At 43.3% G+C, this 14,741-nt stretch overlaps 2 protein-coding genes across 2 annotated transcripts; one reads left to right on the plus strand and one right to left on the minus strand.

The window, feature by feature from the left end:
• The first annotated feature begins 1,217 nt into the window (after positions 1-1,217).
• LOC139749019 (vitelline membrane outer layer protein 1-like) lies at positions 1,218-7,546 on the plus strand. The gene is made up of 6 exons (XM_071662399.1): positions 1,218-1,362; positions 2,751-2,905; positions 3,242-3,365; positions 3,578-3,756; positions 4,873-4,957; positions 7,163-7,546. Exons 1-6 carry the CDS (start codon positions 1,326-1,328, stop codon positions 7,303-7,305), a joined length of 723 nt encoding a protein of 240 aa, XP_071518500.1. The 5' UTR covers positions 1,218-1,325; the 3' UTR covers positions 7,306-7,546.
• A 2,126-nt stretch (positions 7,547-9,672) lies between these two features.
• On the minus strand, positions 9,673-14,462 carry LOC139749020 (vitelline membrane outer layer protein 1 homolog). The gene is made up of 6 exons (XM_071662400.1): positions 14,305-14,462; positions 13,744-13,874; positions 12,902-13,025; positions 12,118-12,284; positions 11,209-11,287; positions 9,673-10,539 (listed from the first exon to the last, which is right to left on the minus strand). Exons 1-6 carry the CDS (start codon positions 14,342-14,344, stop codon positions 10,385-10,387), a joined length of 696 nt encoding a protein of 231 aa, XP_071518501.1. The 5' UTR covers positions 14,345-14,462; the 3' UTR covers positions 9,673-10,384.
• Between the last annotated feature and the right edge of the window lie 279 nt (positions 14,463-14,741).

Genomic DNA, 14,741 nt, shown 5'->3' on the forward strand with positions numbered 1-14,741 from the left:
ACTCATTCCTCACACTGTCATGCACTCACACCACCACCAGATAAGAAGCTGGACTTCATCATCTATTACAAAATAGAGTTGACTTGCATCTTCTATGACATCTGTATCGCAAAATGATTCTGGACAAAATCTTATATGGACGTAAATTTTGGCGTCTTGGTCCTCCTCCCTGACCATACAACCTCGCGTGGCTTACCACTCATTCTCTCTTGATCCGTAGATACCGATAGAAGTCTGGCCTTGTTAGTGTATGTGTGTGTGTGTGTGTGTGTGTGTGTGTGTGTGTGTGTGTGTGTGTGTGTGTGTGTGTGTTTCGTACATACAGACTCCCTCGTGTGGTTGTTATTCAAGGATACCTACTTATCAGGGTGTGAACCAACAGTGTGTTTGCGCCACCATCTCACCCTCACATGACCAACACAGTCATATAACAACACACGCAATGCAGACGATATCTGTTCATAACACATGTACCCACAGTCCCTGTCCCCACTCGTTATCTTTTGGGGGAAGATATTCCTATCTACTTACGAAGCCTTGTGCTGGTCTTGCGAAGTAAAGTTACCTGTGCCAGATATTCATAGGAATACTTTATTGAAGATCTTGTCTTATCAAGGGTACATGAAGGACATGACTGTTACTCATATATATATATATATATATATATATATATATATATATATATATATATATATATATATATATATATATATATATATATATATATATATATGTATGTATATATATAACCACAACTACCATCATCATCAGGTTTCAGCCTCCAACACAGTCATCACCACCATTACCTCCAGGCCCGCCATCAAGACAACAAGAACCAAAACCACGGCAATACAACAACAACAACAACACTGACGTCATCACCAACAACAGCAACACTGCCATCGCCATCCACTATCACCAGCAATTATCGACCATAATCATCGCCGCTAACAATCGTCTGTTATGCCCCAAATGATAAATACGTACCAAGTGCCACCATCTGATTACTACCACACGTATATGTCATGTACCGCAAGTACCACAATCTCTTCACTACCACCAGATGATAACCACGAGCTACCACAACCACCGGGTCATAACCACGATCTACCACTACCACCAGCACTACGTCATTATCACCACATACGTACCACTATCCCAAACCACCATTCCCTCATTATCAGAGACGTCCCCTCCCCTCCCTACTCCTCCTCCAGCCTCGACGGCGTGGGACGCATGCGCCGTGTGTTCTATGTATGTACATATATATACACATACACACAGACATACACACCACACCCTTGTAATATCGACAGGCACCAACCATGGTCATACACAGGTACTTTCTTCTCTGCCTTGTGGGTAAGTATCATGGCCTTCGATACTCTGTTATAGATAGGTAACAGGTAACAGGTAATTCAGTGAATGATAAAGCTGTGCATTAGTAACGTAGAGAATACATTATGCTGTTGTATTCCGCGTGGTGTCACGCGGTAGTAACGTGTAGTTGAATGACGTCATGCCTTATACACGTATAGTTGGATGGTAGTATGTGTAAGTCATAACGTACAGTTGCATAGTATCAACAGGTACTAGTAATAATTCTCAGCTGCATGATGTCATGCGTCAGTATCGTGCAGAGGTATAGTGTCATGCATCAGAGGCATAGTGTCATGCATCAGTGACATGCATCTGTATCGTGTCATACACCGGTAACATGCAGATGCATGGTGTCGCACAGCATCGTCGCGCAGTTGCAGGGTCCTGTGTTGCGGAAACACATAAATGCAGCTGAATGGTGTTGCATGACAATGACATCCAGCTGCATGCTGCTGCATCGATGGTATGAAGTTCCATGACGTTATGAAAGGGGTAATATCCCTCATCACTGCTGTCCAGCAGCTGAAATGGCAAGCCTGATCATAACAGTCAGAGCTTTTATTAGCACCACAGTTGTATGATGCCAGGCAGCTATGATAGCGTGGAGTTGCATAGCTTTAAGCTAAGAGTAAGCTGTAGCTTCATGTGCCGTATGGATTTTGCTCAGGCCCTGGCGAATCTTAGGGAGAAGGAATGGAAGGTGACGGCAGATGCTGATTCATCGGAAATGTGGTTGAAGTTTCAGACACTGAAGGAATTTACAAAAACACAGGTTCAGGGCATTAAAAACCAAGGCTTCAGGGCATTAAAAACCAAGGCTTCAAGGCCCTAAAGACCACAAAGGATTTAGGGTATTACAGGCTAAGAATTCAGGGCATTAGAAAACAAAAGGATCAGGGCAGAAAGGACTAAGGTTTCAAGTCGTGAGATATCAAAAATTCAGTGCATGAAAGACCAGGTTTTAATGGCATCAAAGTCCATGGATTTTGAAGAATAGAAACCAAAACCTCAGGGCATATAAGACCACGGTACAGGGGGGACATGTAAAGACCACAGTACAGGGGAGGCATATAAAGACCCCAGTACAGGGGAGGTATATGAAGACCCCAGTACAGGGGAGGCATATGAGGACCACAGTAGAGGGGAGGCATATGAGGACCACAGTACAGGGCAGGTATATGAAGACCCCAGTACAGGGGAGGCATATGAAGACCACAGTACAGGGGAGGTATATGAGGACCACAGTACAGGGCAGGTATATGAAGACCCCAGTACAGGGGAGGCATATGAAGACCACGGTTCACTAGTACACAGAGGGCATAGGAAGATCCCACCCCCAACCCCATCATGACCTTCCTCGACGCCGTCAGGAGTGAGCTGCGGCTGGTGGGGGTGCCAAGCGTCGTCGGTGGACTTCGAACGTATCATGGTGGACAACGGCATCTACTGGCGTGGGGAGTACGGCAGCGATGATCTGTGCTCCTTGTCTACGAACGTGTCCTACGCCTCCGCCATGGACTTCAAGGTGAGCAAGGGTCACATGGCCTCGTTGGTAGACACAGTGACCTCAAATATCATCTTTACCAGTTGATAATTCAACAATAGATCTTCTTTTGCAATACTAGTATCAACAATAGCATTGTGTAGTCAGACGTACTGATTTTCCCCATTCAACAACAGAAGTAATGAGAGCTCTATGAATGTAAACACCAATTACAAGACTACTACTAAAGATGGTAGCTATTTACAATACTATACTATCAATATTTACAGTGAGACTGTTAACTTTAATGTTGCCAGCGTCAAATGTGTACTAAAAGAGGTGTCTGTGAGAGTCAGTGTCTCTGTGCGTACTTTGCAGTTCGAGCCGCTGACTCACATGGACAACACTGGGGGCAACAGCGTCAAGCTCTTCTGCAAGGACTTGGGGAACCACATCACCAAGTACATCACCAGCATCGAGGGCCAAGCAGGAACGTGGCAAGGTAAGGTGGTGGGACGTGAGGAGGAAACAACACGATAAGGATGAATGAATTTAACGAAAATACGTACACAAACACATACCAATCTCATTTATCTAAATACGTGCACAAACACACACCAGCCTCATTCTATCAAAAACGACTTTATTCATTAGACTTCGATAACATATAAACAACAACTCCTGATTCATACGTCTGGCACTGCGCTACCACAGGTGTCCGATCGTGTCCCTCTAGCGACTTCATCGTCGGCTTCCGCCTGCGTGTGTTCCCAGACCAGGGAGCGTGGGGCGACGACTTCGCCGTCGACAACATCCAAGTCGAGTGTTCGGATGGCACCGTTCTGGACGGCTTGAACGGGGTACTGCCGACCCGACGCCACCGCCAAGAGCAGGTATGGGTAATGAACAATCGTGGGAACACATAAGCAGGCCATTTCTCGAGATCAGGAACAGGAAAGATGTCTGTAAAAAAGGGAAACATGAACCAACATTGGAGGGTACGTTGGCCTTAGGAATAGAGGTCGGGATAAAGGACAAATGACAAGACTCCTTCCAGTTTCCAAGCGTCATGTGGTGACTGGAGGAGTAAAGGAGGTGAGGTGGTATAGAATTAGTGACGGCAGTAGAGGGTGACGAGGCCTCAGTGTGTACGTCACCGTGGGAAGAGGCAGGTGGGTGGTGAGGGGCCGAGGAGTACCGGGGAGTGTGGGAACTCCTCTCACCCACCTTCTCACACCTTCCATGGCGCCCACAGTGCTCTTGGGGGGGGGGGGGGTGGAGAGTTACCAGTTGGCGGTACCCATCTCGCCTCCCTCTGCTACCCCAGCAATTTGTACCTCTTCCTCAATTGCTGGAACTCCGTTGTGCTTTTCCAACTGGTACCCCATTTGCACTCGAGTGTCGTAAGTATCCCTCCCTCACCCACTGGTATCTCCTCCGCCCCCACTGGTATTCATCCCTCACCATTGCCACCACCGGCCCCATCCACTGGTACCCTTTCCTGGACCAATGGGTAACCCCCATCCCTACGGCATGACGTCAGCATCATGTTTACGTCATCACAATACCCTCATCGTTTTTAATGAGGAAAAGAATTATTATTTTTTCCCCTCAGCTAATATTCTGTAGAATATTTTTGTCTCAAGTCCCTCCGTTATGCTTTATGTACATTAACTTAACCACCACATTTACCGTGAAATTCTGTGCCCATGACAAAGATAAACACACACGCATAAAAATAAACTGGAAAAAAAAAACTGTGAATAGCCGACGTGAAATATAATCAGGTAAAAACAAGAATCATATCATGAAACACAATTTCGAAAGAGAAACACATGGATAGAACTCTCTCTCTCTCTCTCTCTCTCTCTCTCTCTCTCTCTCTCTCTCTCTCTCTCTCTCTCTCTCTCTCTCTCTCTCTCTCCTCCCCTATTTTTTTCCTAGCATGCCCTTGCCGTTGTAGCTATCGACGAATATATGAGAATGTGATCCAACTTTTCCCTTCCCAGGACGGTGAAGAGGTCAGCCGTGAGAGGGTGGAGCTGGACGGCGAACGCACAGTGGAGGTCGTGCGATCTAGTAGAGGCCACAGAGGTGAGTCCACTGGCCAGGGTGAGTCCCCTTGACTCACCCTGGCTAGATGAGTCATTCACCCAAGTCGTTCCGGTAAACGTGGCCGGAAAACAGGTGTCGGTGATGTGGTCTGAACTAGAGAAGTCCAGGTTGTGTGGATAGGAGGTTCAAGCCACATTTATATTCCTCTTAGCCAAATGATCAGCTCACTGTATACCATCGTAGTGGAGCGACTCACGCATCAGCTCCCACCAGGAGAGAGATTGTGACGAAGGCAACAACAGCCTTGAACTTGAGACACGAATATCAATTCGATTAATAAGGATCGAGATAACTTGTATAGACTACGAGACCTTAAGGGTATTGAAGCCTCGAGGCCTCGCCAGTCTTGCAGGTCGAATCTTCAGTGGACACGATTCGATTTCATTGTGATCATAACTACTACATTCACTTCATAGGTGGTATTCGGAGCTAACGTATCTCTCAGTCTAAAACTAGATCGTGGCTGTTGAGTGATGGACTATGACCTCTCTATCATCACGACCAAAATTCGTGGCAAATGTGGTGATGATGATATGTTTCCCACAGGTGTTATCAAGAGCCACGTAGAGGGTCACTCGAGGTCTTGCTTTGTGTGCGATAAGAACTAAAGATAAGGGGAAAATATTCAACCTTCTCCACATCTTCCTTTTTCTAGTTAGGGAAACAGATATTTCTCACCACATTTGTATTCTATCCCTCCTGAGTAGTTTCTATACGTATATATATGTATATATATATGTATATATATATATATATATATATATATATATATATATATATATATATATATATATATATATATATATATATATATATATATATATATATATATATCGTCACTTCATAGAAAAAAATGCCAAAGACCTGTAACATGTTAGCTGAAAAAGGTATTCACTAAATTACATTACCCGAAACATAAATATTTTGCTTTACATTTCAGCAGCGGCAGCAATACCTAAAAGCCAGAATTGTGCAGTGAAACTACACGAACCCTTCCATATCCAGCGACCAACCCTTCCAGAAACAAAGTTACCTTTGCTCATATCGGACTCTCAAACTTTTGAAATCATTCCAACAGTTCACTAGACTGTACAAACATTTACATATCCACACTCACATGCACACATACACACATACACGCGTTTGTATATATATATATATATATATATATATATATATATATATATATATATTTTTTTTTTTTTTTTTTTTTTTTTTTTTTTATACTTTGTCGCTGTCTCCCGCATTTGCGAGGTAGCGCAAGGAAACAGACGAAAGAAATGGCCCAACCCCCCCCCATACACATGTACATACACACGTCCACACACGCAAAATATACATACCTACACAGCTTTCCATGGTTTACCCCAGACGCTTCACATGCCCTGATTCAATCCACTGACAGCACGTCAACCCCGGTACACCACATCGATCCAATTCACTCTATTCCTTGCCCTCCTTTCACCCTCCTGCATGTTCAGGCCCCGATCACACAAAATCTTTTTCACTCCATCTTTCCACCTCCAATTTGGTCTCCCACTTCTCCTCGTTCCCTCCACCTCCGACGCATATATCCTCTTAGTCAATCTTTCCTCACTCATTCTCTCCATGTGCCCAAACCATTTCAAAACACTCTCTTCTGCTCTCTCAACCACGCTCTTTTTATTTCCACACATCTCTCTTACCCTTACGTTACTTACTCGATCAAACCACCTCACACCACACATTGTCCTCAAACATCTCATTTCCAGCACATCCAACCTCCTCTGCATAACTCTATCCATAGCCCACGCCTCGCAACCATACAACATTGTTGGAACCTTTATTCCTTCAAACATACCCATTTTTGCTTTCCGGGATAATGTTCTCGACTTCCACACATTCTTCAAGGCTCCCATATATATATATATATATATATATATATATATATGTATATATATATATATATATATATATATATATATATATATATATATATATATATATATATATATATATATATATATATATATATATACATATATATATATATATATATATATATATATATATATATATCATGTTTTCGACAAAATGGATACAATACTTCGATGTACCAAAGATCAATCGTCAAGGAAAGATTGGCCTCAAATTCCTATGTTTCTCCTCCTGCCATCCAACCAACCAAGCCCTTATCTCCCGCAGAGGCCAAGCTTAATGGAAACTGGGGGTCGTGGGCAGAGTGTTCTGCCGGAAAGAGGGTCATCGGCATCCAGACCATCGTCGAGGAACACCACCCCTTCGAGGACGACGCGGGCCTTTGCGACGTCACTATGCTGTGCATGTGAATAAGGCGCATTACCCAAAGGCCTAATTACTTAAGAGTCTTCGCTTTTCTTCGTTCTTACCATCCTCCTCCTTCTCCTCCGCCGCCGCCGCCGCCTCCTACTACTTCGTGTTGGGAGATGGAGTCTCTCAGTCGTTGGAGGAATGTGTGGCTACCTCTTGTACAATTGAATCGTCTCAAGATGGCTTTGTAATGATACAATTGTGATTTGTAACATCACGAGCAAAAACGATGCGTTTGAATTGCTGAATTTCATTTACGTTTCCTATACTTTTCGTATGATTCCATATATATATATATATATATATATATATATATATATATATATATATATATATATATATATATATATATATATATATATATATGGAAGCGGAAGTGAGTTATAGGGTGTGGAGGGAGTGAAGGTTCTGGGAGCATTGAAGAACGAGATGAGAGAACTTTTACTAAGAGGGCAAAAATGGATATGTTTGAAGTAGTTCCATAAATATATGGTTGCGAGGCATGGGCTATAGATAAGGTTGTGTGGAGGAGGGTGGATATGCTGGGTATGAAATGTTTGAGGATAACATGTGGCGTAATGTAGTTTGTTTGATTAAGTAATGAAGGGGTAAAATAGAAATGTGATAATAAAATGAGTGTGGTTGAGAGAGCAGAAGAGGATGTGCTGATATGATTTGGACATGTGGAAACAATGAGCGAGGAAATTTGGCTAAGAGAATATATGTTTCGGAAGTGAAGGGCACAAGGAGAACGGGAATACAAAATTGGAAAAGCAAGGCTGGGGAGAAAAAGATTTTGAACGACTGGGACCTGAACATGCAGAAGGGTGAGAGGAGTGCTCGGGATACAGTGAATAAGAACGATGTTGTATACTGGGGTCTACATTATATCAGTGGACTGAACCAGGGCCTGTGAAGCTTCCAGGGTAGACCATGGAAAGGTCTGTGGGGCCTGGATGTGAATTAGGAGCTGTGGTTTCAGTGCATTACACATGACAGCTAGAGAATGAATGTAAGCGGTTGCTGCTTTTCTTCGTCTGTTCCTGGCGCTACATTGCTAAAACAGGACATGGAAATCAAGTATGGAGGGGGAAAGAAATGTTTGTAAATACAATCCTCTGAACCCATTCTACGAGGGCTCCGCAACGCCCGGGAAGTAAGCCGTGTTCACCAACTGAGATCACAGGTCATGAAAGGAGGTAATATTTTGTGTTTACCTCTATGGGAATACTGAAGTACAGTTAAGAGGAAGATGCCCAGTGTTTTCAGTGGGGAAGTGGCATCTCTGGGTGCATAAGGAATCCTGTGGAAAGTTAAATCGATGTTTGTATCGTGGTGTCGTCCCTTACTTGTCAGAATTCTCTTGCCTTTCAGTTTCGAAATAAGAAGAATATTCCACAAAGACAAGTACCCAGTGTGTGTATGAAAATCCTTGGATCTCTTTTATAAGATGAGCTAAAGACGCAGTCATATGACGTACAATCGATGTCGTAAGTTGCTATGGATTTGCCACATCAGTTGGCGAAGATGAGTTCATCAGTATGAGTTATTCATGCCATATGAACAGGCATAGATGTATAGGCCTGTTTTGGATCAACAAAAAAAATGAATTAATATCAAAACTATTTGCGTCTCTGATACGTAGCCATACAGACGTAACCAAGACGATGGAAGAAGCGAAACCATATCTTGAGAAAACATGAACCTCAGATATTCATTCATATTCACTCATCTTCCTTCTCAGATCTGATTCTCTTTATTTTTCTATTATACATATTCGTCATTTCTCGCGTTAGCTAGGTAGCGTCAAGAGCGGATGACTAAGCCTTAGAGGGAAAATTTCTTATTTGACCCCCTTCTCTGTTCCTTCTTTTGGAAAAGTAAAACTGGAGGGGAGGATTTTCAGCCCCCCGCTCCCGCTCTTTTAGTAGCCTTCAACCACAAGCAGGGAATACGTGGGAATTATTCTTTCTCCCTTATCCCCAAGGTTCTCTTTACATTTCTTCTTTCACTCTCCTCGTGTGCATACTTTTGTTAACGTGTCCTTTACTCTCTGTACATAAACAAACTACCTCAGGAAACCCTTCTCTCTCCCTCACTCTCTCCCCTTTTGATTTCGTGTTTTCCTCTATTCATCTTTTACTCAACACATTCTCTATCACATTTCATATGACATATGACTGTCTGAAGCGCACCCTTAGTTCCTGATATACCATGTATAGCAACGTGGTTATGTATGGACCTTATAAAGATATTTGCCTCTAGTGGACATCTCGCCATCTCTCCACAGTGGAAGGCAAAAGTGAGTTTAGAATCCAAGAATCAAAAGTGGTCTGATCAACAAGAATGGTTGTCAAAATACTGAAGACACAAGAACTAAAGGTTTATTTCATAGGCTCATCTTTCCATACAACATAACGATGAAAAATTTAGATCTTATACAAAATTATCTTGGATTATACAACACCAACAGAGTGATGAAAATTTAAATCTCATGCAAAATCATTTAGGATCATATAACATTAACATTACTGATACTATTTCTTCTACATCTTGAGTACTTGTAAGGGTTTCATTTTTGGCTTCAGTTTACAGGAAAACAACAGCAAAATCTCAGATGATTGAATAGAACAGTGAAGAGAAAACGTATCTTGTTCTGCTCCTCGTAAGTTCGACTGGAGGACGCGAGAGTAGCCCATGCAGGTGTATCCACACCCACCATGACTTTATGAAAACCCTTCGTTAACTCTTCATGGGATAATCCTCCTGCATCCCTCCTGACGTGTTTGGCGTCCACCTTGACACTTGCATCCACGCAAGGTAATCCTGACTCGCTCTGGCTACGGGGTCTTCCTCTGGCGTTGAATCAGCTCCGGCGACTTTCTTGGTTCCTCTACCTCACAAGGGACATATCTCCCAGTCTCCCGTATGTTCTATCCATCGTGAGCTATCTTGCCTCTCTCTCTCTCTCTCTCTCTCTCTCTCTCTCTCTCTCTCTCTCTCTCTCTCTCTCTCTCTCTCTCTCTCTCTCTCTCTCTCTCTCCCCCTCCAGAGCTGTCGTCTCCCAGCGGTGACTCCTTAGCTGAAGTTGCAACAGAACATAACAACATCGGTGATGCCCGCATCGTCGTCTATGACGTGTTCAGGCTCCAGGCGACTCTGGTGGCCACAGATTCTGTTGTTAGGGGAGCATCTGGCCCACGACCCCCAATCGCCGTAGTCTCGAGCCAAGGCTGCGGGAGGGGAGGTCTTAAGATAATGCAGGTCGACAGATAAGACGGAGATAAAAACATCTAGTCAAATTCAAGTCATCATGATACACAGTTTGTAGACTACTGTATTAGGTCCTAAATCTGTTGTATTGTATCATGTGATATGTATATACAGCCAACTCTACCCACTGAACAAGGAAGATAAAAAAAGGGAGACATTAATATCAGATGACAACGCGCACTCCTGCGTTGAAGGTGGAGTACAAGACGTGAATGACAGTGACATCTGCAGGTAACATCTAATTTGTCGTAATTGATGTGAACCAGCAGACAATCAGCACGCTAATCCTGGGTCTTACCTGGTGCACATTCACTCACACACACACACACACACACACACACACACACACACACACATATATATATATATATATATATATATATATATATATATATATATATATATATATATATATATATATATATATATATATATACCATATCAAAAAGAGACAAAAAAGCAGTAGAAATTCATATCATAAAGCAAAATAGATCAGGGCATATAAGAATAATAGAGAAAAAATACAGAAGTGGGAGAGGCAAAAAGGACAAATAAACAACGTATCATCACACCATTTCATAATTACACTTATGATTACACAGAAAAAAAAGATAGAGAATAAACTTCACCTGATTTTTCTATCTTGAGGTGCACGGCCTCAACCTCCCGCTCGCCAAGTGCTACCATACTGCGTGTTATCAACGGCTCCTGTGTAGGGATCGTGGGATATGAAATATCTGCTTGGGATATGAAGAGAAAACATGTCATCACTGGTATATGAATAATCTGTTGGAAGACCATATACAACATTGGTAGACATGAAAGCATTCGAGTCCAGGATTGGAGAACATTGAGCGGAATCATATGCTAATGAACTTTAAGAATAAAGCTTGCATGTAGTTTATCTTTATGGAAACCTCCACTCATATATGAATACATATAAGTAGGCTGGAAAGAGTGGAAGAAAAAAGGTCACTTAGAATCATTTCTGCTTCTGCTGGTCTGGCCTGGAAGGAGAGGCGGAAGATACTGGAATTACCTTTCTCAAAAGCTGGAATGGAAAGAGGTGATCTCATTACGCCTGACAGGATCCTGAATCGTTTCTAACTTATTTAGATAAGGATAGATTTTAACCCACATTCGGATCGAGAAGAGTAGGGTACATAAGGGGAACTTTGGAAGTGGAAGTCATAATGAGGAACGTATAGATACATAATTGTCTGGCAAGTGTGTTACTGACGCTTGTAACTCAGGAAGGGAAAATCTGTTCAGTGCAAAGGAACTTCAGTTTCTTCGAAGCAAGATTAGACGAACATATGTATCTGAAGGGCGGGGCAACATGTGTTCTTCTCGTTTCTCGTATGAATAAGTCAATATGAATAGACAAACAGAAGCATTTACACACACAGACACACACACACACACACACACACACACACACACACACACACACACACACACGAATGATAATGATGGAACCTCTCTGCAACGAGAGAGTCGGCCATGATGAGTGTTCAAACTTCATCATTACGACTGACCTTGTGTCGCGATGGGTCACCGTTGATGCCGTCTAGGACGGTGCCGTTGGAGCATTCCATCCGCAGATTGTCCATGCCCAGGTCGTCGCCGAAGGTCCCCAAGTCAGGCACCACGTTGGCCATCATCCCCACCAGGAGGTCCCCTGTCCCACCGCAGGAACGCATTCCTACAGAGCAACAGGAGGTCGTGTGGGGGTCGCTATGGGAATATCTGGTATAGTCAGGCACCATATCCACTTCAATTACCCATTAAGTCCTAAGTGAGATAGACAGATCCTTTAAACTTGATACTAAATGCCATATAAACCTCATGAACACCTGTCTATCTAACTAGACTTTAACCCAATACTTGACTGTGAGTTATGGTACCATCCTCTATATCTTACTCTGAACCTGCTCTATCTATTAATTGTGCTTCTTAAAGTGCAGCGATCAAGATTGAGAATCATATCCTAATTTGGTTCTTATTTAGGATGGGAACGGGTTGTTACCCATTTCAGTATCCATAAACATAAGTAGATTCTCTAGCATTTGCCAGCTGGCAATTTGTCTCCATTATTATCATTCTAGGGTAGGATGCTGTCGATAGGTAGGCATAAAGTCGATTCTGAAATCCCTTTCTCACATACAGATTACTGCAGTTTAATTCCTGCTTGACAGTATTTGTATCCTCGCCTTGTTTCACGGTGCCCCATCTTCAATACTTTGCATTTACTCGTGCGTAAGTGTGTGTGTGTGTGTGTGTGTGTGTGTGTGTGTGTGTGTGTGTGTGCAAGTAGCTTACCTCGCCACTGTCCATAGTTGCCCTCGCTGCTGATGGTATAGCCTGTAAGAGTTCCACTCCTGTCTTCACAGTACAACCTGATGGCGTTGACAGAGGTGTCGTCCAGGAAGCCCACGCCGGAGTACTGGAAGCGGACCAATCACACATGTCAATCTCGGTGTCACGCCACCTTGAAAGTGACACGACACAAGCTATCCTCTGTGTCATTCGTTGTCCCAAGAAACCATGTATCGATTTTTGGACTTGACACGAGTTATGGAAGTGACACCCATCTTCGCCTCGGCGTTCCCAGGGACACTTGTATAGAGTACTGAAATGCACTTGCCCTCTACAAACTTCTTTGTATCATGGACCCCCCAGAAAATTTCCAGATGAATGTTTCATTTCAACTAAGAAATCCAGACAGCCTTTCCATCTCATGCCTTACTCGTCTGTATCATTCTTTCTCTCCCTCTATCTTCAACTTGTCTTCTAGGTACATTTCTTCTCACCCTCCTCTCCTATTCGCAGCTGCTCTCTGATCTATGTGTTCCTATGTTGCCTTTTCTTCCTCTAGCAAAAGGGAGTCATCAAAGTTCTCATCCTCAGTTTTTGCTTCACCCTGATCATCCCTCAAGTAACTGTCGTTTACCCCTGTTTATAAACCGTCTTTACTCCTAAGCTCTAATTCCCTAAACCTTTCTAAAAAGATTTCCTAAACCTTCTCACCAAAGGTGTTTCATTCCATTAACATTACTTCCCTTAACTCCCCCTAACTATATCCTTTCCTCCAATCCTACCCATCCTTATATTTCCCCTCCTGTTACACTCTTCCTCCACCTTGAGGAAAAAGACGTCCTTACTTTGATCTCGAAGGCGAAGGCGAAGGATCCCTCTGGACATAGGTCGATGCGTCCCCATTCGCCACGGGGCAGACCGTTGTCCAAGTTGATATTCTCCACCACAGTGAGGGGCTCAGGGGCCCCGACAGCACCTGAAGCCACCAGCCACCACAAAAGATCAGCCTTACACATTTCTATACATCACTGTGGCTACTGAGATGTACTTGGTTGATGTTGTCATTTCGAGATATGGATCTACTACGTAATAGATATGAGTCCTTGAAAAAGGTATGAGGAATCAGTAGTCAGAAATGTGCAAAATCGATATTATGTATAAATTGGCATGGAAATTGCTTCTTCATGTGATCACACTAAGGACCAGTAGACAGTGGCATAGCTGGAGGTTGACCTTACTACGGGCTAGCAGAGAGTGGCACAGTTGGAGGGTGACTTTACTAAGGGTTAGTAGAGAGTGGCACAGTTGGAGGGTGGCCTTACTAAGGGCTAGTAGAGAGTGACACAGTTAGAGAATGACTTTACTAAGATCCAGGAGACAATGGTAGAGCTGGAGGATGACCTTACCCAGGGCCAGGAGAGGTAACAGGAGCAACGGTGCCTTCATTGTGGTGGCGATGTGTTAAAAACGAGGCCACGTCGCCTGCGTCACTTTAAATGTCACACAACTTCTTATCTTCAAAGATTCCAAAGCGGCAACTCCCATGGGGTGAATTCTTTTACCCGTTTCTCTGAACCACTCGCTCACCAGTGAGGAAGTAACACTTATATGATGGGAATGAATATTAATCAAGGGTTTCCATTCTATTCTGTATAATCTAGGGGAACGTTCCCTGTACAGAGAGTAGGGAATGTGTTGTGAAGCAAATATCACTGTGTTGGCAAGAGGAGGAGCTTATCTCTAGGGAGGGGGTCGGGCCTGTGACTTAGACAGGTGTGGGTGTCGAACGGAGAGCTATTGAGTGGGTTGGACGGGCGAGTACAAGTGAGGGAAAGGGAGAGGG

This window comes from Panulirus ornatus, chromosome 6, assembly GCF_036320965.1.
Source record: "Panulirus ornatus isolate Po-2019 chromosome 6, ASM3632096v1, whole genome shotgun sequence".
NCBI lineage: Eukaryota > Metazoa > Arthropoda > Malacostraca > Decapoda > Palinuridae > Panulirus > Panulirus ornatus.

Bases quoted from the DNA above. Each gene is read 5' to 3' on its own strand.
- LOC139749020 (XM_071662400.1), bottom strand. From the start codon at position 14,344: ATGAAGGCACCGTTGCTCCTGTTACCTCTCCTGGCCCTGG. The intron at 13,026-13,743 runs GTAAGGACGTCT...GTCCGCTTCCAG, and splicing joins CCTTCGCCTTCGAGATCAAA to TACTCCGGCGTGGGCTTCCT. The intron at 10,540-11,208 runs GTGAAGTTTATT...CCCCTCCCGCAG, and splicing joins CCTCAAGATAGAAAAATCAG to CCTTGGCTCGAGACTACGGC.
- LOC139749019 (XM_071662399.1), top strand. From the start codon at position 1,326: ATGGTCATACACAGGTACTTTCTTCTCTGCCTTGTGG. The intron at 2,906-3,241 runs GTGAGCAAGGGT...CGTACTTTGCAG, and splicing joins CCTCCGCCATGGACTTCAAG to TTCGAGCCGCTGACTCACAT. The intron at 3,366-3,577 runs GTAAGGTGGTGG...GCGCTACCACAG, and splicing joins CCAAGCAGGAACGTGGCAAG to GTGTCCGATCGTGTCCCTCT.